General features: G+C 47.3%; 1 protein-coding gene across 6 annotated transcripts in view; it reads left to right on the forward strand.

Moving 5' to 3' along the window:
* The window catches only part of TRAF3 (TNF receptor associated factor 3), a 109297-nt gene that overhangs the window by 72607 nt on the left and 14295 nt on the right, over window positions 1-22395 (forward strand). For all 6 annotated transcript variants that reach the window (XM_087856233.1, XM_087856236.1, XM_045777206.2 and 3 more), the window contains 7 exons: window positions 4448-4709; window positions 6744-6795; window positions 9333-9437; window positions 10289-10456; window positions 16226-16306; window positions 19027-19101; window positions 20726-20818. In XM_087856233.1, the coding sequence (XP_087712359.1) occupies window positions 4448-4709; window positions 6744-6795; window positions 9333-9437; window positions 10289-10456; window positions 16226-16306; window positions 19027-19101; window positions 20726-20818 (836 nt within the window). The remainder of the gene's footprint in view (window positions 1-4447; window positions 4710-6743; window positions 6796-9332; window positions 9438-10288; window positions 10457-16225; window positions 16307-19026; window positions 19102-20725; window positions 20819-22395) is intronic.

The following is a 22395-nucleotide window of genomic DNA, read 5'->3' on the forward strand; positions in this document are numbered from 1 at the left end:
AGGTGCTCCCACCCATGTAGAAGGTGGTGGGCATGCACCCCGGCATTCCCAGGCTGAGAGCCCTGATGTTTGTACAAGGTGTAGCAGGCAACACTCTTCAGGAAACACCGTTGAGGCTGAAATAAAGTGGGGAGTGTCAGTATTTGAGTGAAATGGGCTGTTGTCCTCTAAAATAATATTTGTTTAATAGTTTAGTAAATATTGGAGGAAATATGTAATGTACAACCTTTTAGAAGTGTTTGGCAGTGATTACAGTACCGTCAAATGCACATCACCTTGGACCCAGCAGTTCTGTTGCTGTATGGTTGCCTAAATGTGCAAAGATAGATGTTCAGCAATTTCACTGCAGATTGTTCATAATAGCAAAACATCAGGGGCTCCTGGGTGGCTCAGTCAGTTGAGCGTCTGACTCTTGATTTCAGCTCAGGTCATGACCTCAGGGTCATGAGATCTAGCCCTACCTAAGGCTCTGTGCTCAGCAGGGAGTCTGCTTGGGATTCTCCTGCTCCCTCTGCCCCTCCCCCCCACCGCCGGTCCTGTTCGCTTTCTCTCACTCTCTCTAAAAAAAAATAAATCTTTTTTTTTTTTTTTAAACAAAACATCAGAAACAGCCTGAGTCTCTCCATTAGTGGAACTGGTTATATAAATTATGGTAAACCATCCAATGGAGTGCTGTATGCAGCCCTTCAAAATAATAAAGTAGATCTGTATATGCTGATATGGAAAATGGCCAGAATACAATGTTGGTTTCAAAAGGAAGCTGTTGAGGCGCCTGGGTGGCACAGCGGTTAAGCGTCTGCCTTCAGCTCAGGGCGTGATCCCGGCATTATGGGATCGAGCCCCACATCAGGCTCCTCCGCTATGAGTCTGCTTCTTCCTCTCCCACTCCCCCTGCTTGTGTTCTGTCTCTCACTGGCTGTCTCTATCTCTGTCGAATAAATAAATAAAATCTTAAAAAAAATAAAAATAAAATAAAATATTAAAAAAAAAACAAAAGGAAGCTTGATTAATTTGCATGTGTGACACAGTTTGTGTGGAGGGAGAAAAAAAGACATGTTTTCTTTACATGCATTGGCCATTTCTGGATGTCGCTACGCTCTCACAGAACTCCAGAAGAGAGCATCTGCCTCTGGGTATTTGCAGTCAGGGGATCTGGTCCTTATTCTTTGCACTTTACACCCCCATGTTTTAGTTGTTTATTGTCTTCTCCAAGGGAATGTACTATTACAATATAAATGAATGTCTTTCTGTGCTCCCCCACATGTCTGTCACTGACCGCAGCGCTGGGCAGATACAGTTTCAGTGTTAGCGTCTTACGCTGTAGAGTATATGTCACTGTAGTGAAAGTCACATACTAACCAAACCCAGTGGAGCCATTTGGAACAGTTATTTTGTAATATTTTTTGCTTAGATTTTAAATTGAGATATAATTCTCGTACTATAAAATTCACCTCTTTAAGGTGTCTGGTTCATTGGGTTGTAGTGTATTCACAGAGCTGTGCACCCATCCCCATTATCCAGTTCCCGAACACCTCCAGCACCTCAGTGGGAAACCACGTATGCATTAGTACACGCTCACCCTCCCCCAGCCCTGGCAGCCGTGAATCTGCTTTCTGTCTCTCTAGATTTGCCTCTTCTGGACATTTCATGTTTAGACCATTTTCTTATGCTTCTTTTTCCTCCCTTGTGAATATAAGGTAGAGGAGGTCTGGTGTTTCTCTGGTTCCTGTAACCCAAGCACTGTAGGGCATCTTTCCCTCCTTCCCCAAAGGCTCATTCTCCAGCCTGCAGCCTAAATCAGGACTGGGCCATGCGTGGGACGAGATGCAGGGATGCTGGGTAGGATTGTCAGAGGCCCCCAGTGGCCCATTGCAGAGATGCCCACGTCAGCACCCTGTATTACAGGTAAGTCCTGACAGACCTGCTGGCCATGGGCTGTCCTCCACCCTTAGGACAGGGCTGCTATGATGTTTTCTTTGATATGCCTGGGATACATTTCCATCTGTTCACTTATCTTAAGTAACGTACAAAAACAGAATCTCCCAAAGTATATTCTTTACTCGTTTATACAGAGTATGACATGTTGTAGGTAAATGAACATTTATTTATCATTAGTTTGATCCAAAGTTAATTGTCTCTCAGGTTTGAAGTAGGAATTTACCTTTAAAGAATCAAATATTTCTTTTTTTGAAGATGTTATTTATTTATTAGAGAGAGAGGGAGCACGAGCGGTGCAGAGAGGCAAAGGGAGAAGCAGACTCCCCACTGAGTGGGGAGCCCGACGTGGGGCTCGATCCTTGGACTCCTGGATCATGACCTGAGCCCAAGGCAGATGCTTAACTGACTGAGCCACCCAGGCACCCCGAGAATCAAATATTTCTCATTAAAAACTATTTATTGAACACACATTGTTGGCCAAGATACTGAACCAAAGTCCTCAGTAGGTTATAATCTAAGAAGGAGTTTTCAAGGCTGGAAGCTCCAAGACCAGATCTAAAAGCTGAAGAGTTTTCTTTTCCTGGAAGAGTCGGTTGTCATAGAAACACAGCATGGCGTTAGTGGCTCGGACCTCACCTTTCCCTCTGTTAGCTCAGCAACTGTGTACTGGGTACCTTCTGCCCATCAGGCAGTATTCTAGGTACCTGGGGTTTGTCTGTCCACAGAACCCGTGTTTCCGGAGAGCTTACATTCCGCCTAAGGAGGGAGACAATTAACAGAAGCATGCAGAGTTAGAGCATGGAAAGTGCCACGGAAAAAGCACAGACAGGGCAAAGGGGGGTCGCATAAGTGGGGTTGGCCAGGGTGAGCCTCCTTGACAAGGTGGGGAGGTGCATTCCAGGAGAGGGGTGAACCCAGAGCATCCGCAGAAGCAAGGGCCTAACGTGGAAAGTGGGAGAGGGTCACAGGTTGCCAGAGCTGACACGCAGTTGGCAGCAGATCAGCGCCTGGTCACCCATTTTCTCTGACAGGCAAAGTAAGCACCGGGCTTAGCATCATAATGAACAGGATTCTGGTCAACAAATTGGTGAGCAAAGGGCTGCTGGCCTTTTGAGGTCATTTTGAAAGCTTTTTTTGTTTTCATAAATGGATTTCACAGGAGGTTCCCACTCTTTGCCACAGTGATGTTCTATTTCATTAAAACTAGCCTGAGTGTGGCTAGAACACCAGTTCATTTATTTGTCAGATGTTAGGCTGCTGGCGTTCTGGTCGGCCCTAGTCGTGAAACATTCATTCTTTCAGCTTCATAAGGAGGCAGAACAAGGCAATGCGAGGAACAAGGCTCTAGAGAGTGTGCTCTGCACCCAGCATCCCGTGCCTGGGGGGAGGGTCTGCTTCCTGTTCCAGCAAACCCGAGGTGAGCCGCCAGGCCCCTGCACCGCCTCACAGCAGCATTGCACTAAGGAGAGAAGGGAAGGGGGTGAGGTACAGACGCCCGGGGACTTGTGAGTAGAAGGAATTTGGCCCTAATTTTTGTAATTAGCAGAAATAAATGGATTGAGCAAGAACACAGTGTAGTTTTGAGAGACCTGGTGAGCTTTGGAAGAAATTCCTCTGCAGGTTGGCCAGCTGTGCTGCGGCATGCCGCAGCTGGAGGCCTGCGCAGGCTGGAACCTCTGCGGCTCGTGTCTGGGGGCTGCTCGTTTTGCCTGTTGGTGGGAACTTGCAAGTGGGAACCAGCCATCTGTGCACTTGTCACCATGTGCGGTAGGAGAGCCTGCCCATACGGGCACAGGAGACCCATTCAGTCCCAGCATCCCCTCTGCCAGCTCCATCCCCGGCCTGAGAGTGCCTGTAGAACGACAGTGAGTGCACCTCAAAGCTCTGTGGTGCGCGGTCGGCCGCGTGGGCAGAAAGCAGGTGCCGGTCATGGCGCACCCGGATTGGAGCACTGTGGGTGTTCGTGGGGTCTCTGCGGGGACAGAAACTGCACGAGGAGTCTGCAGACACCACTCAACAGTGCCTGCTGTTGTTGGAGTGAGCGACGCTGCTCCGGACACAGGCTCCGCAGCGATGCCCGCAGCACATGGCAGGCCACCCCTGAGTCCCGTCGTGGGACTGCCATCGGCAGTGCAAAGAACCAAGAAATAAAATTGGCTGGGAACAACTGTTGCTTTGGCCACAATATCAGAATGATGCATAGAATTTTTAAGTTACAGCCAAGTATTACCTGTATTTCAAAGAACCTTAATGACACGACCAGCGCCTTTTAGAAGTTTTTTGCACAGTAACGTTAACAGTATGTTTGGCTGATGTCGAAAGGAAAGAAGCATGTTTGCTCATGTCTGGTTCCCATTGCGTATTAAAGTCAGGAGGGTTCTTGCGTGTTACTTAAACTAAAAAAACCCCACAGCTCCCAGGCACTTGTCCATCCCCAAAGCTGTGTTTCTTCTCCTTGCACAGGACGACGGAGTAGCATGTTACTCATACTGTTATTTTCCCCCCACAGAATTTCTCTTTCCTAAAATGGAGCCAAGTAAAAAGATGGACCCCCCCGGCACCCTACAGGCAAACCCACCGCTAAAGCTGCACCCTGACCGGGGCGCCGGGACGTCCGTCTTCGTCCCCGAACAAGGAGGTTACAAAGAAAGGTTTGTGAAGACCGTGGAAGACAAGTACAAGTGTGAGAAGTGCCGCCTGGTGCTGTGTAACCCGAAGCAGACAGAGTGCGGACACCGGTTCTGCGAGACCTGCATGGCTGCCTTGCTGAGGTAGGGCCCCTGCTGCCCTGCGACTTCTCCAGTCTCCCGCCTGCGGCTTCCCTTCACAGTCTAAAGGTTAAAAGCTTTGAAGAAACTCAAATAAAATTCTCAGAGCCTAGCCTGTGAATCATTTAGGGAAACTCAGGAGAGCCTCATGCCTGAATTTTCCAGGGCTTCTGTGACTCGCAACCTGGGCTGCCCAGCCCTGTCCCACAGATTTCTGTCTCCTCCCCGCCAAGCACCTCCCGAAAGTCACTCCTGTGCCTGGCACTTCCCGATGGGGCTCACCAGTCTGGCCCTGGTGCCACGGTGTCCCCTGTCTGTGTTGCTCTAGTGGCTCCCGGTTCTGTGGAGGAGACACACCCATCAGCAAGTGACAAAGGAGCCCTGAAAGTGCGGGTGCTCTTGGGGGGCAGAGGCTGAGGACAGGGGCAGCAGGGAGGACTGGACAGGTCCCAGCCTGGGTAGGAATGTAGTCTGTGCATGCTTCCCCAGCAGAAGGAAAGCACACACTGAGCCCTTGGAAGCCCTCGTCAGCTAAGTATCGGTGCCAGTTTAGAGTCACAGATGGAGTCCGGGAGGCATGCTGAAGTTTCACAGCACAAACCACACTGTCCAAGAAAGCGTCTTGGTTCACTCCCCAGGTGTTTTCTGGGCATGGTGCTGGGCACTGGGGGTTACAGCAGGATGCTCTCAGACTTGGTCCCCAATGTCAGGGCACAGGAGCCTGGGAAGGCTGCCCACTTCTCTTCCTGATTCACCACTGAGGACACAGCCCTTGATAACCGCACTGCAGGCACCCTCCCTCCCTCTCATCCTCCCCCTAGGTACTTCCGGCTGTGGTCTTATCCACTTATCCCAAACAGTGAGCTCAGCTTCCCTGCTTGTAACTAAAATGACTCTTGAGTCAAGCTTAGTGATGGCAGAGCAGACTCAGAGTACCTGATTTTTCTTACCACACAAACCTGGACTACAGCTCTGGGCCGGGGGAGGGCTGCTGGCCGTGGGGTGGGGGTGGGAGGTGATCCCCAGAGCTGGGGATCCAGAGGGCTGTTCCTCTTCTGGTTTCCCTCCTTTTTCTGCCCCTGGCTCTCCTCCTGCTCCATGTTTTTCTGGTGTCAGGGGGTCCCACCCAGACGCTGCTCAGCCCTAGGGTCTAAGAATGTAAAAAGATTCATATGATTGAAGCAGTTTAGCACAAGCTTCATATTAGTATAGTCTAAATGAAAGCTTTTATTTAAAAACACATTAATTTTGTCTCCCATCAACCCTCAGTTCTCCTGCCCGGCTTCCCAGGCTTGTGGAGCCTCCCCACTCTGCCCAGGGCTCCAGTGTCCAACCCTGTGTCCTCTTCCCCGAATCCTCCACTGACACTCCCTGTCCTGGACTCCTGGAGTCCTTGGCTGTCTAGGGCAGGAGCCGTGGAAGTAGAGAGGGCTCAAACTTAGTTTTATTTTTAATCTCTGGGAGGTGGTTTCCAGGCACAAGATGGGGTTAGAATCAAGTCCAGAAAAGGGCAGCTTGGGAGCAGGGGCTCTTGTCCTGTGTTTAGGGATGAGAATGATGTGGTGGACGAGTGGTTTCCTTAGGCAGGGTCAGTGTTAAATTCTCATGTTAACTGTGGAATTGCATTGGCTTTTCACTATATCATGAATGAAAATAACTTATGGAGAAAGTACTGGCTGTTCTTATAAAGCAAGACTGCTTGTAGGCCCTCCTAATACACTGTGGACGCTCACACCACAGAGCTTCTCTACCGAGAGCTAGTTTTGGTTTCTGAAATAAAATTTCACTTTTAATTGAAAGGGGCTTTCCAAGTGGGACTGATCTAAGCTGTGCTGCTTAAAAACTTCCTTATGAAAAATTACCATAAAAACATTGAGCCCTTTTCTCCTGTGGCTTCCTATTTGAACCCAGTTCTCCGTGGCATCCTGGGGCTCTGGTTGCTGCCGTGAACTTCACACAGCGGGTTGACCATAATGGTTCAAGTGAGAACAGGACTTCCGCTCTATCTAATGTCTTTATGGTGTGTTTTCCCCTCAGCTCCTCAAGCCCAAAATGTACTGCGTGTCAAGAAGGCATCATTAAAGATAAGGTATTCTTGGGATTTTAATAAATCACCTTGTCAAGTGCTTTGGTCATACTTGGCCCGTGGTTTGCACCCAGTGCTCTGGGCACACTCTGAATGTGTCTTGGGGCTTGACCGCGGGTGCTGCAGAGTCGAGGCAGGACAGCTGCTCAACCGGGTGACCTTGGCCAGGTGCTTCACCCTCTGAACCTGTGTCCTTGCCTGTGTCAGTAGTGGCACCACCTCCTGAGACCCTGGGAGGTGTGTAGGGGTGAAGTGTGGAGATGCACGCCATCCTCTCAGGCCTTTCCCCCAGACACCTGGGAATCGGCTGGTCTCAGGAGTTCAGCAGGATTTGCTCTCCGCCTGCCCCCTGTGCACCATCTCCCAGTCATTAGGCGGATGTGGGATTTCCACCCTCCCCCCCGCCACGTGATTATGTGTGCCAGTGAAAGCTCTCTGTCAGTGCAGACGCTCAGAGGGCCTCGGGGGCCGCCCACCAGCTTCCCTCCTGGGGCTCTGATCCCCCCAATGGTGCCTCTGGTCATCTACGCATTGCCAAGCCCTGCTAGGCACGCTTTTAGTTTGAAATGATTCATTCTTAAAGTACTTAAAATATCAATAAAAATGTGTGGTACCAATATTTTGATTGATGAACCTAACAATTTTTTAAATGTAGGTCATTAAATTGTACAATAAAATTCTTGCTCTGGGGGTTTTGTGTCCAGAGCACTTTACAGATCGGGTTTGTGGTCAGGGCAGCCCAGGTGAGTGCAGGGATTTGCGGATCCAGGCGGTAGGCCCCTCCACTGCCAGAGCGAGGGCGCCTTGTGTAACTCCTCTGAGCAGCTTAGAGACGGAGCTGGCACCACGGCCACGTACCGTGTCTTCCTCAGTGTTTACCCGCTGCTGCGGACTGCACTCGGTCAAAGGGGGGGGGTGTTTTTAAGAAAACAAGTCCCCCAGCTACCTTACCTTAGCACGGCCACCAACGTGTTAATGTGTGTCTGACCCATGTGATCGAGGTAGAGGTTCGAGCAACGGACTTCGTGTGTCTCATTGTTCAGAATCATTATCCCTGTGTCTCAGTGGCTTTAGTAACTAAAGAAGAATCACTATTTGTTGGAGCATCGTGAATGACACTGACTAATGCCTTGGATCCTCTTGGGAAAATGGGGCTTGGAGACCGAGATCTGCCTTGTGCAGGTCACTGTGGGGCCTCAGGCTCCTCTTCTGTACGATGGGACAGTTGCAGCGAATCATCTCAGCTCTAAAATTCTGTACTGTCACTGTTTTGACATTGCCAATCTTTGTTTTGTATCCATAAAGTTAGACTCAAGTGACTTAAGAAACTACTTAATACCACAAAAAGGAAGCTTATTTCCTACTGGCTAAAAATACCTGTTTGGTGACTTTAATGTGTTCTTAAAAAGGTCATGTTTATGAAGGATTAGATTTGACTCCAAATTACTTTATTTTTAACTCTTAACAGCTGTTGATTCTATTTCTTTGCCTGTGGAGTTGAGAAAGGCATATTAAGATCATGTCTGTTTTTTTCACTGTTATAAAGTGTTAACATTTAGGAGTTTCTTAGAAACACCTGAAGATGGAGACGGTCTAGACTGTGTTGCTAGGAGTGAACCTGCTTGTTTTTAAAGGGAAAAATACAATTAAAAAAGAAAGGTTTTCATTTTCAAAGGGAAACATTTTCTTTTTTTTAATTAAAAAAAATTTTTTTAAAGATTTTATTTATTTGAGGGGGGAAGGGACAGAGGGAGAAGCAGACTCTCTGCAGAGCAGGGAGCCCGACGCAGGGCTTGATCCCAGGACCCTGGGATCACGCCCTGAGCCGAAGGCAGCTGCTTCACCAACTGAGCCACCCAGGCGTCCCAAAGGGAAAGATTTTCATTATTGGATTAACTTCAGTCATTGCAGTATTTATTTAAAAGAGGGTTTTTTTAGTAGCAGGCTAATACTGCCTCCTTTCTGGTGAAAAATGAGTTATGAGGGACATAACCTTAGTAGAAAGAGCTAAAGCAAATGTTTTACAACCCATCTGCAAGATAGGATCTTTTACAGTAGTTTTGCTATTTCTTTAGCAATCGACCTAAAGAGACATTGAGTTATAGTGGGTTCTGCCCTTATGCCTTGGTAAGCGTATTGCACCCATGGCCACCCTCACAGAGCTGGCTCCTGGAAGTCTCTAGAGTCCAAATATGAACCTGGTCCTGGTGCATCGCCACCTTGAGATTATGTCAGAGTTAATTCAGAGTATTTGGGTGCTCCAAAGTGATCTTTAGTTATTTGGTATAACTTGTTTTCATTTAGCTTATCTAATAAAAGATGGTAGTGAAGGTTGTATTATTTAAATCGTGAATCTTAGTGGGGACATCTCCTTCATCCTACTTTAGAAATTAGAAATTAAGATGGTCCTTAATGCTCTCTGAGGTCCACTTAAGAGATACTTTCGTGATTTTTTTTAAGTGGTTTTGCCTTGTGTGAAATAGCAGCATGTGGAGATTAAGAAATATTAATCCTCTGAAATAACCATCTTCCCATTTCAGGTGTTTAAGGATAATTGCTGCAAGAGAGAGATCCTTGCTCTTCAGATCTACTGCAGGAATGAAGGTGGGGGCTGCACAGAGCAGTTGACACTGGGGCACCTGCTGGTAAGTCCTGGGGGGCCGTGCTCCGTGCTTACATTAAGAAATGGAACTCCTTGGGGCACCTGGGTATCTCAGTCAGTGTGGCATTGGACTCTCGAGTTCAGCTCAGCTCATGGTCTCAGGGTGGGGAGATGGAGCCCCAAGTCGGGCTCCACGCTCAGCATGGAGTCTACTTGACATTCTCTCCCTCTGCCCCTCCCCCTGCTCGCACACACTTGCTCTTTCTCTCTCTCTCAAATAAATAAATCGTAATTAAAAAAAAAAAAGAAATATAACTCCCTGATCAGTAAGTATGACATGGTACCCTAAGACCATGGTTATGTTGATTTTCAAAATACAACCAAATATGAAAGCAACCCAAGCCACTTAGGTACAAAATGTTATTTTTATGACATCATTGGCAGAATTGCCAACTGGTTTTTAAACATCCCCACCCTATTTATAATGGAAAGAAATCTGAACTGGATTTTAATTTTGGAAGGCCTGTTAAAACCTCCCCCATGAAATTTTTTTAAACCATGAAATTCCACATAACTTCTTACTTTTTTTTTAGCATCTTATTTTATCTTGGAAGGATACTCGAACTGGAGTGAAACAAAGTCCTTAGCAGATAACATTCGTTTACCCAGGAAGGAGAGTTGGCTTTACTCCTTCACAAGCAGTGCAGTTTGAGTAATCACTAAATAGAATACAAAATTCATTGTCTCCCGGTACATTTGTCACCCTTCTCTGAAAAACTGATCTAGCGTCAGGCGGAAACCTTTCTGGAGGAGTTAGCTGCATAGAGGCTAGAAGCTGGTATTTCAGATTGAATTTCTTTGCCAATTAAGAACCTTGAAGTGTTTGTTTCACAGGTGCATTTAAAGAACGATTGCCAGTTTGAAGAGCTTTCATGCGTCCGCGCTGACTGCAAAGAAAAAGTGTTGCGAAGAGACCTGCGTGACCACGTGGAAAAGGCCTGCAAGTACCGGGAGGCCACGTGCAGCCACTGCAAAAGTCAGGTCCCGATGATCACGCTGCAGGTGCGCTGCCCCCCCCCCCACCTACCTGCAGCTCCGTCCAAATGTGATTTATCACAGAAGAGCATTTCAAAGCACTGTTCTAACAGGAATAAAGAGGAAAGAGAGGAAATGGCAGTTTTCATCTGGCTTTAATTCAGAGTTAAGCTTTATTTGTTTTGCCCATTTTGATTTGTATAATTAACATTTTCCTGTTGCCTTGATTGACTGTCATTTGGGATGCCAAAAAAAAAAAATGAAGACTAATTATCAAAAAAAGGTAGAATATTTCTCTTGTCCCAGGGAATGTCCTCAAAGTCTTATTGGATGGCTTAGTCTTTTAAACAGCTCTGGGACGTAATCATCGCTTTAACAGGGAGTTCATCTTGCAGCATCGAAGTGCAGCTGTCTGTCTTGGAGAGAGATGAGAATTTCACATTTTTCATACCTTGATTATTTTGGCACAGTTCTATGTCGTGTGTGTGTTGGAAATCAGATCTGTTTTCTGTACATTAGAGATGTTGGGGTGAAGGACAGACTTGGAAAACAGTCAACAGTACAGTCACCCTCAAATGTTTGTCCATTTCTTGCACAAATATTCCCTGAGTACCTGCTGTGTGCTGGGCACTGTTCTGGGAGCTGGGGGTTCATGGTGACGCTCACCTTCTAGTGGGAAGAGGTAATTAACAGGCAAACATAATATGTGGCAGTGATTTGTACTATGAAGAAGCATGCACTGGTATCATGGGGAAAAGGGGTGATCAGGGCTGTCTTCTGCAAGGCAGTCAGGAACCAGTGTGGGAAGAGTGCCCCGAGCAGAGGGAACAGCTGAGATGCTGAGATGGAGCTGACTTGGCAGGTGGATTTCAGGAGTTGTGAGAGACCAGCATGGCTCCCATGCCTGGTGCAGAGGTGATGGGTAGCAGGGGAGAGGATGGGGGCAGGCACTGGGCAGCCTTGAGCAAGGGGGTGATGTCAGAGTTCCCCATCAGTTGCAGCACTCTGGCAGGTGTGACAGGTGGACGTGGGGTAAGAGGGAGATATGGAGGCAAGGCAGTGTTGGCCTGCAGGAAGGGGAAGGAGGAGCGGCTGCGCTGGGACATTGGGAAGGTGGAAGCAGTGGGACTAGCCCATGGCGCGAATACGGATACGTGTTAAGGTTGATGCGGGTGGCTACAGCTAGAGCAGCTGGATGAACCCGAGTGTTCTGTTGAGGTGGGGCTCAGTGGAGCACAGCAGGCTTGAGGGGAGAATAGGGCAGTGGTCTGGGCGTCTGGTGCATCTTAATTAGGTGGTCCGTGTAGCCTTGGGGACAGAGGCCTGTGGCACATGAATGCTAAGGGGTGAGGTCATCTAGCAAAGGAGTGGCCAGTACGGAAAGGTCAGCAGAGTGCTGCCCCAGACGCAGAGGGAGCTGGAGAATGCATATCTGTGGGCAGGAGAGGCAGACGTTGCTAGGAGGCTGGGGGGCTGCTGGGAATGACCTCTGGACTTGGCAGGACCATGACTGATGGGACCAAGATGGGAGAGGACTAGAGACATGCAGCCAGGGTGTGGGGGCCCAGGTGGTTCCTGGTGGATATTCTAGAGCATTTATTGACCAAAATTTAGGGAAAGTTTTTGTTTTTCTGTATGAAATGAAATGTACTCTACTTCATAATCTATATGTTTACCTTTGTACAACTTTCCTGTGCCTGCGATTTTCTTCTCTTGTGAAGTCTTTTTCCTGTATGATTTCTGTAGACATTTCCAGTTATTAAGGACTTTTAAGAACTGTGAAAAATAGAAATAGTGTGGGCCTAATTGAATAATTCCCTCAGTAACTCAATTCAGGTGAATGAGACATATACTTAATGAGTAATACTGCAGCCTTTGCAATGTTGGTATGTTGCTATCAAAGTTATACTTTGCTTCTTGCAAAAACCAGTTATCTTTATTTGCAGGATAGAATCCAGGAATTAATTTCATTTGAGAAATAATTGTAGATTCTTTGTAGTTAGACACATAATATAAATAACTGACTCTGAACTCCAGACTAGGCTGTAAAGAGACTGGTTTTAAAGTAACGTCGGGCCTCACCTGCCCCGGGTCACCGTGGTGACCCCCTCCCTGACAGCAGCAGGACAGCTACATGTCAGGAGAGATCCTGTCCTGTCCCGCCTGGGATTGGGCTCCTGGGTCTCCTCCTGTCAGCTATGAGCACGCTTAGTCTCATCCTGTCCTATCGTGGGCTTATTTTTAGAAAGAGCAGGCATCTCAGAGGCACATCTACAGCCCAGGTCACCCTGATATCCCCACATTTCCTGTGTTTTATGAAGGGCATCAAGTGCACCGAGTGTTACTGAGATCCAGATTGATAAAGCAGCAAGGCCCTGGCCTGTTGCAGCTCGTATGAGAGTTTCTTTCCTACGTTTAAACCATGCAATTGATGTTACTTCAGCTGTTTCCAAGTTGTTTTTTCTTAATCTGTAGATCAGCATCATTTAAAGTGCCAGGAGAGAATCCCCTCTATCACATCTAGTCTAGAAACTGTCGAATTTGGTTTCCTTAAGCAGTTCTGTTAATTTGTGGAATGTCAGAATTCTAGAGATCTCCTTTCTGGGGAAATGTGTGTCTTGTAATGGGAACATACAGTGTAGGTGCAGCCCCTGTGGAGGGCAGTTTGGCGACGTTTTATCAGGTCGAACATTCCTGTACTCGGCTAATTAACTGAGAGAAACTGTCACACATCCACACCGGGAGACAGGGCCCAGCGTAACCGAGCCACAGAACTCTGGGAGCAAGCCCACGCGTCCCTTCAGGTGGGGTGGGACACGTTGGTTGTGGCGGACACAGCAGACTGCATGTGACGTGGCAGGGAAATTCCAGGACAGCGGTACTGTCCAGCAGTGCAGATTGAGGACCCCAGCTACACACGACACAAGCGTTAGCCTGAGAAGCACGACACTCAGCCGGGGCTCACAAGACTCATAGGGTAGAGGCCATTTTAATAAAATTCAAAAGCAATCAAAACAGTATTTTGTCTGGCCCACATTTATGTGTAAAGTAACAGTTTTAAGCAAAGGAAGTAGAAACACAAAATTCGGATTTTCTGATTAGGGGTTCCTCCCTGGGGGATATGGAGGGAGATGGGAGAAGGACACACAAGTAAACGGGAAGTCGTCAGTTATGTTCTTGTCCTTGGTGGGTGTCCAGCGTTTACTTACGCTCCGTGACTCACACATGGCTTACATCTATTCTGTGCCTATCAGAGTTATATTTAATTTGGTAGACAGAACTAACTTACTGGTATGGAGAGAATTCTTATGTATCAGTAGGTTATTTTCCTGGGGCTTTTCTAACAAAGTACCACAAAGTTGGTGACTTAGAACAACAGAAGTGTATTCTCTCACAGTTCTGGAGGCTAGAAATCCAAATCCAGGGTCTTGCCAGGGCCGTGCTCCCTCTGAAGGCTCCAGGAAAGACCCCTTCCCTGCCCCTTCTAGCTTCTGGAGGCTGTGGTCCTTGGCATTCCTTGGCTGGCAGCCAGCCGTCTGCCTCCCTGCTCAGATGCCTTCTTCTGGGGCATGTCCTCCCCTCTCATAAGGGCACCCATGGTTGGATTCAGGGCCCACCCTAATGCTAATACACTGTGGCCTCATCTTCACTGATGACATCTGCAAAGACCTGATTTCCAAATAAGGTCATATTCTGAGGTTCTAGAGACACATGAATTTTGGGGGTCACTATTCAGCCCACTGCTGTGGGCAAAAGCCATGAAAAGGCAATTCACAGGAACTATAAATGATTAACTATAAATATCAAAATATACTTACCCACACATTATTAAATAATTGCAAATCACACTCACTGACTTTTCCACCTGTCACATTATCAAAGATTGAAAAATCTGATGGAATTGACAAGGATGTAGGAGCATGTGTTCCTGCGATGATGGGAGTGCGCTTGTGTACTGGCGAGCAGTTTGGCAATATCTGTCAAAGTCCATTTACATTACCTGGATCCTGCAATACCCAACAAAGCCTACTTCTAGAAATTTCTTGTTCTGGTATGCTTGCACACATCTGGAGAGACACACGTTTGAGGATACTGATGCATGCGGCCCCAGTCTCTCGTCCCACCCTCCCCTGCCCCACTGTCCTGGAACACTGCCCCCACCCACTGCCACGTCCTCCTCGGAGCTCCCTTCCCAGACTCCCCCCCGCCACCCTCTGTTGCCTCCCAGTCTCCACTTGCCACAGTGGTGCTTACCTGTGTGCGAGCTGTTCTCATTGGGCCGGCCGCGGCACCTGGTGCATGCCTGGCCTGGGGAAATGGAGGTGGGTTCCAGGGTCGGTTCAGGGAGGAGGCCATCTTACCTCTCCAGGCCCATGACTGATAGGGTCCTCACAGCTCCCCTATGATGTCCGGCCACTCCTCCTACTTATAGATGAGGCAGGGAGGTGGAGCCATTTGTCCAGGGTTTCCCACTGCAAGACAAAGCCTTGACTTGGTGCCACCTGGGAACTCTCAGGGATTCTGAGCACAGCCAGGCAGAATAGAAAGCCAGTGCCCCCGCCATGTGGTGCCTCTTGTGGGAGGCCTGCTGGTCAGCCTCAGTCCAGTCAGGTGCTTTCTACTGAGCTCTGAGCAGTTGTGGACTTGTCCTCTGCGGGCTCTGGGGGCCTCTGAGGCCCAAGCCCAGGAGCAGAGCCATCTCTGCGCTGCAGACCATACCCCAGCGTGCTCATAGAGACACGGGACTTCAGAACATGCTGAAGAAAGCTGAGTGCAGTACCTGGGGCATCACCTGGGCCCTTGTTGCTCTTGGCCCACGCTGAGCCTGCCTAGTAGGACTGAGGTTCTCGGCTATGCCCCCCATGCTCTCCCACCCCCATCGTTCGACATCACAGCAGCATAACTGTGGAGGCCCTAATCTAAAAAACCAGATGAGAATCTGAAGTACCCAGGGTCACGAGGAAAACAGCACCAAGTTTCCCTCTTGCTTGGTGATGTGGCCTCCAGGAACCTGTCCCACAGGTTGTGTCGTGTGGCCGGCAGTTACAGGTCTGATTCTGCCTGCATCAGTCTCTCTCGCGTGGCCCTTTGTCACGTGTCTGGTGGTGCTCTCCAGGGCTCTTGGATTTGATGTCCTGGTGGGCAGCTCTTGCCATAATTTTGCTACTGAACAGATGCCCAGCAGGTGCCCATGGCATGGGTTGAACAGCCATCCAGGCTCTGCAGAGTTGAAATTTATGCCATCCAAAGAGGGGCTAAATCAAAATTTGTTGATAGTTTCCATGCATTATAGGTAATCTAGTAAAGTTCCAGGGCACTAATTTAAATACCCGGTGACTCATGCTATTTGCGGGTATCGGGGAAGCATCATTTCCAGACCCGAACCTGAGAGGCCAAAGGAGAACCACCCTTTTCTCCAGCGAACAAAGTCTGAATCCTAGGTGCAGTGCGACAGCAGCAAGGGCCACGTCTGCCTGTGCTCACGTGTCAGGGCAGTGCCGGCACAGACGGGTGCTTCCCGGTGGAAACTGCTGTGGGGACACCACTGCCAGGTGATTGTGCTCCCGCAAATGGCCCTCACCTGTCAGATCTGGGTAGATCTCCTGAGACCCCTTACTTCTTGGCTTTCGAACTTTGAGCAGGAGGACTCCTCCGACTGTGCCAGAACTCAAGGAAACCAGGCCAGTGAGCAGAGTGTCCTTTGGGTCTTCGTGGTGACATTGGAGATACCGATGGGGTCTGAAGGGAGATGGGTTGTACATCTCAAAGTTGACAACGCTTTCTTTTTTCCTCCAGAAACATGAAGACACTGAGTGTCCCTGTGTGGTGGTGTCCTGCCCCCATAAGTGCAGTGTCCAGACCCTTCTGAGGAGTGAGGTAAGGGGCATGGCCAGGCCTGTGGAGGAGTTAGTGACATCTTCAGGACTAGTATGCCAGAGATTCCATCCTTCCCCAGTAGCTGAAGCGAAAGGTTCTCATGGATCATGATAGTGATGCGTATGGTAGAAAGACAACAGAGAACCACACGCTATTTGGGGACATCAGAAATTTCAGAAGCAAGCAAATAAATGCTACAGAGTGGTTAAATTCAGAGCAAAATATGGTTAAGAATTGAGAAAATGGAATTACTTTACAGTGCAAGCAAAGGTAATAACTTCTTAGGTTCTAAAAAAAGCTCTTTTTAAATCTATAAAATAGAAATTACTGGAAGATTATCTCAATAAATGACATTACAGACACCCCCAGGCCCCTGTGGCCACGTACGCTGTGCAGGGTTGGTGCTGTGGAGCAGGTGGGCCCAGAGGTGGCTCCCACATTTCAGGGGCCGGTGAGCAGGGCCTGTACAGCCTCCCCCAGAGCTCATGTGTCTCACACTGCCCTTGGTCATGCTTTCTTTGGCAGGTAGATTTTACATTAACTTAATTTCATCAGGATGTATCCAGACGGAAAAATTCCAAAGATTCTTAAATGTTTTGGCATCTGGTCCTGATGTGGAGCCCCTTGGGTTGCTGTTTCAGGAGCATCTGGGGCTCCTGTGCCCCGTGGTCCCCTGGCAGGTCCCTCGGGCCTGGGTGCTCTCATCTGAGGAGGCTGCTCACCTCAGCGTTTTTCAACGGCCTGGAATTTTACCCTGGATATTGGGGAAGTGAGGGTCAGTGTCTCACATCCCACGGAGCAAGAGCACCTGTGTGGGCCTGGAGCCAGAGACACGGAGTACAGAGAGGACCCCCAGAGCCACTCTTACCCAGAGTGCATCCTCCCAGGAAAGTGACTCTGCTCGGCCAGGGCAGGGTCTTGCCAGGTGGCCATGGTCCCTAGACCTGGACTGGGCCTCTGGGAGTGGCAGGGAGATGCACATAGATCTCCACTAGACGGTCCCTCTGCTGAAGCAAATGGATGAAGCGTCTGCAGTGTTGAAATGATTACCAGGGTTTTATACGCTTTCCAAAATTTTCACTCAGGGTTACCTGAATTAGGGACAGAAGCTACCTCCATTTGCCTCTAAGTTATTTTTCTTTTAAAAATCTTTAAACCTGCATTTATCTTGGTGAACGATGCTATTGGTCTGTAAATTATTCTTGCCTCTATTCCAAAACTCCTGTGAGGAATGATGATACAGGCTCTGAGAGGAATGATAATGAGCCAGTTTAGGAGAAGGTGTGACCCTGAACTTAGAGTGGCCCGCTGAAAATGACATCAGACCCCTGATTTTAATACCGGAGGCGTTGGCTGGATAGGTTTATGATTATAGCACTGGCACTGAAAGAGAAGATCTTAAAGCTTTGAAGCTGATGTTACTACGCACAGTCTCACACAGTCTCATGCTACGTCTCTCTGCCAGTCACCCGTAATCTGCCTTTTGGGCGCTTTCCTCCAGGTGCAGGCCAGAGCTTTCTGGCTGGGCTCAGAGGAATGTCGAGTGTGCTAGGCTGCTAGATCTGTAACCACCATGGCTCTGCCCCGGCTCAGAGACCTTCTGCAAAGGTTGGCCCATAGTCTCCCTGTGACATTGGCCCTTCTCTGCAGCTCTTGCCACAGACGCACTCTCCTCCCTGTCCTAAATACTGACCTAAAGGGGAAGGACTCAAGGACCCTTTCTCCTGGTGGACAGAGGACAGGCCCAGGAGCCTCTGGGAGTATATGTGCACACAGGAAGACACATGCCCAGGACCAGCTCTGCCGTGCACTCAGATACCCCGTTTCCTAATTCAGGGCCTAATTGTTCTCTGTAAAGAAGATCTATCGCTAGAGTTTCCTGATGAGAATTTCTTCAATAAAAGAAGAAACTGTCCTTAAATTGTATTAGCCTAATGAATAGCACTATGTCTTTAAAATGTGGACATTTCAATTCCCTTTTCTCTTGAGGGGGCATCATAAGTGGGTTTTTATTTGACGATTTGCCGACATTTAAGCTGAACAAAGGGGTTTTTCCTTGTATAAGGAGTTATCATCTCCCAATCTCTCCTAATTTTCTTCAGCCAATTAGAGGTGACAATATTAAGATTCACGTTGTTAGAATGACCTTAGCGATCTGTGAGAAGCTACATGAATTTATGGGCACTCAGAGAGGAAAAAAAGTCTTTTCAGAAGAAGGAAAAACTCATCTCATTATCTTCAGTATTGAGAGTAATGGTACATCGTGTAAGCTTGCTTCAAAAATATATTTATTTTTGTGTACTGTATATGAGGTGTGTGACCCAGTTACATCCTGAATGCTTTCTCTTTTTTGTGTTTCATGCAATTTTTGTTTATAGTCTTTAAATGTTCATTTCAGTTTACGTTTTTTCCCTTTCTTTTTTAAATTCTGGCGCTGCAGACGGCATGTCACATTTTGAACAATTTGTTCTAAAGAAACTGCAGGTTTAAGAAATGTTACAGTAACTGTATTTCTGTATATTGGCGTATATATGTGTATACACGTGACAGTAGTGTATATTTACTGCATCTAAGTCTAGGAAGCAGATGGTATATACACACCTGTAGCTGATAAGCCCCCTTCGTGACAGTACAAACCAGATGCTCTCTGTGCCCTTAATATGTTTGAACATTTTCATGCAGACGCTTGTGCCACAACTCACGTCTCTTTCCCGTTGCAGTTGAGTGCACACTTGTCAGAGTGTGTCAATGCCCCCAGCACCTGTAGTTTTAAGCGCTATGGCTGCGTTTTTCAGGTCAGTATCCAACATTTGTCCTTCCCAGTCACTGACATTCTGCCATGAGAGAGTTATTATCTTAACATCTTAACATGCAAGTTCTGGACTTGTAGTCTTTGTCATGGAACCGAGTCACCGTGCTGCATGGGTGGCGAAGGCCACATGCAGCCGACGTGGGTGCTCGCTCTCCGTGCCTGTGGGGTTCTGAGACTTCAGGTGGACACCTGTGCTGAGAAGGAAGTCAGGACGCTAGCAGAACAACTCCATCTAAAACCAGCTAGGAAGTGAGACAGCACTGACCGTCGTGGGGGGGTTTCTAGAGAGATTGTTACGGAACTTGAGCCAGTACTTGAATGTAAGTGGATATCAAACCAGACACGGTCTGGCGGTATACGCATCAGTACACAGCTGTGAGGACCACACTCGTGTGTCCATAAACGCATTTCATAGTATCTATGCCACCCCTCCCAGAACAGCCGTGTGGAGATGGTGTCTCGGTCACCACCACACTTGTGCTGAGAAAAACCTGTTTCTGGGGGTTTTTGTTTTTTTAACACGTCTGAGATTGCTACTGAATTTGAACTAAGTTTCATTGAAACGTGTATCTCAAACTTAAAACTAACCAGAGGGCAGTATATATTATAATTAAAGAATTTTATATTTAATTTTGTGTACTATCAATACATTATGATGAAATCAGTACAGAGATACTGGCATCTCAGTATTTTCTTAGAAAGTGAAGAGTCCTAAGAGTGAGAATGACTGTAGCCCTCCCTTTGTCTCTGTCTCTTAACGAGACGGAGCCCTCACCACTGTTATGTCGTATGTAGTACCATTCATTCTGTGTATGTATATATATATGTTTATATATAGCAATACTTATATCAACATATATATATGAATATTCTATGTACAGAGTATATGTTTTGGAGATCATTAAAATGCTTTCTGTGGTTTCTTAATTTTCTAATACCAAAACAGATTATATTTCTATACCGACTATTTCCTTAAATATACGAAGTACTATTTCATGTGCTTATTACTCACTCTAAAATGGTCTCCATCTTACGTACTCTGTAGATTGTTTATGTTTTGTATGTAACTTTCCAAGTATACTTAGAACAGTGAGGAGCAATATGTTTTCTAATACTGTGTATTTCCCCAATAAGTTAATATTCTAGAAAATTGTTTAGAGTCCCACTTTGATTACATGTTCGTCCCCTAGATTAGTGTAGCACCGTCTGGCTGTAACAGCAGGTGTCTGAACATTTCCCATTTGTATTTTTAATGAAAAAAGTTGTAAAGAAACAAATGAGTGGTCTAAGATATAATTTCTTGATATGACAAATACAAACGCAGATGGGAAGGCGCTTGGTAAGAAGCTGGAGGAGCGAAGAGCATGAACGTGAGATCGTTATAGAACTGCAGGGCGTCTGCTCTTCTTGCCAGCCTCCCCACCTGCACTCGGTAGAGTGGGGGCCGCTGAGCATGGCCCTCCGAAGGCTTGGAGACCGCCCGCTAGCTTGACAGGAATAGGGCTCCCTTCCTCGTGTTCAGTGCGGGCTTTAGGTCCTGTGTTAGTCTGGCTGCAATCCGTGATGGAGCGAGGTCGGCTTAATGCACTGCATCTCTGTTCTCGCAGGGGACAAACCAGCAGATTAAGGCCCATGAGGCCAGCTCCGCGGTGCAGCATGTCAACTTACTGAAAGAGTGGAGTAACTCTCTAGAGAAAAAGGTATGCCGGACTGCTTCCCGCTTTTGTTGGCTTTTAATCATTTCTTCAAATTATTTAAAGAAGAAAATCTTTTTTATAGTTACTAATGGTTTTGGACAAAAGAAACAGTATAAAGAGAATGTCAAGTAAATTTCTTTTCACATGACCTTGAGCTCATAAATGAAGGCATTTGTGTGTGTTTATTCTTTGTTTGTTAATTGCCAAGCAAGCATGCGATGCCCTTTTTTTTTTTTTAATCACATTGTGGTTACCTTAGCACTGACGTAGAACAGGGATTGTCGGACTGCCAAACCTCCCTTTCTCTCCCCATCAGCCTTGTCTTGTTGTAAATAAAGTTTTATTGGAACGCAGCCACGCTCATTCATTTCCCTATTGTCCACGGCTGCTTTTACAGAGTTTAGGAGTGAGACAGAAACTGTACAGACCTCACAGCTCAAAATATTTACTCTCTGGCTCTTTACAGTAGAAGTCTGCCAACACCCACTCTGGAAGGTGACCAGTGTTAAATGCTTCACCGTTCTTAGTCTTTTCTGAGCGACTTGCCCCCCCACTGGTGTTACTGTTGACTTCCTCACCAGACGCTTTGTAGGAAGTTTGGTGCAGGGAGCACTCGTTCTCCAGATGGGCTTCTGTTCAAGAGGCCTCAGTTGTGGGGGCTGTGGGCTCTTTAGCAGGTGCCTTCCCCATGTAATATTTCTTCCCAGGGGGGGTTCTCGGTTCGCAGTGTTCACTAGGTCAGGCCCTCTATTCATGAGGAAAACATGAAAACCTCCAAGAATTGATAGAGAAGAAATTGTAACAGGATCTCTCATTGTGGCTTCTATACAAAAATAAAAACTTATTTCAGTATTCAGGAAACATTTATTGAGAATTTGCAGTAGGAGGGTACCAAGATGAATTAGAGCAGCCAGTGGAATTGATGTTTATTTTCTAAAGATTTGTAGAGATTTGAATACCTTGTTCCCAGTATGAAATCCGACCAATTTAAAATGTGAATGTATTTGAAAAAGTCTAAAATTCTTAAGCAAAAGACTTGTATGAACTCTGACATAAAGTAGTTTTTTAATACAAATGTTTATGCTGAAGATGAGAAGCGACAGAAGCGTTGGCTTGTCGCACATACACACGCAAGTCCGGCAGAGGGAGGGTCCTCTTCAACAGCGATGTAAAGTGTGTGTGAGAAGAGTCGTTTGTGACTTCCCCGTGAACACATACTATCGCTCTGAGTTAACGATGGTTTACGTAAGTCTTTTTTCCCCTCTGAAGAATGTGTTCTGTTTCTGCTTTTTAAAGATTATAGGCATAGATGTCAGGGCTCTCTGTCTCTCGTCGATACTCTGTTTCTCACTTACGTAAAAGGTTCTTTCTTTCGTTTCAAATGCACGGGTTCTGTTCCAGCTGGACTAGTTAGCTCGCAGGCTGCGGTTCTGAGGGGTGTGGCTGTCCAGCGGGACAGTGTAGGCGGCGCTGCGGCCAAGTCCGCTCCCAGAGCTGAGCACCCACGGGCGTGTACGGAGGTTGAGCCCATCAGTTGCGTTCTTTTCCCCGCCCCGCTTCATCATGCTTGCTCCACGCCA

Source organism: Ursus americanus, chromosome 26 (assembly GCF_024610735.1).
Source record: "Ursus americanus isolate L20-20 chromosome 26, mUrsAme1.1.p, whole genome shotgun sequence".
Taxonomy (NCBI): Eukaryota; Metazoa; Chordata; class Mammalia; order Carnivora; family Ursidae; genus Ursus; species Ursus americanus.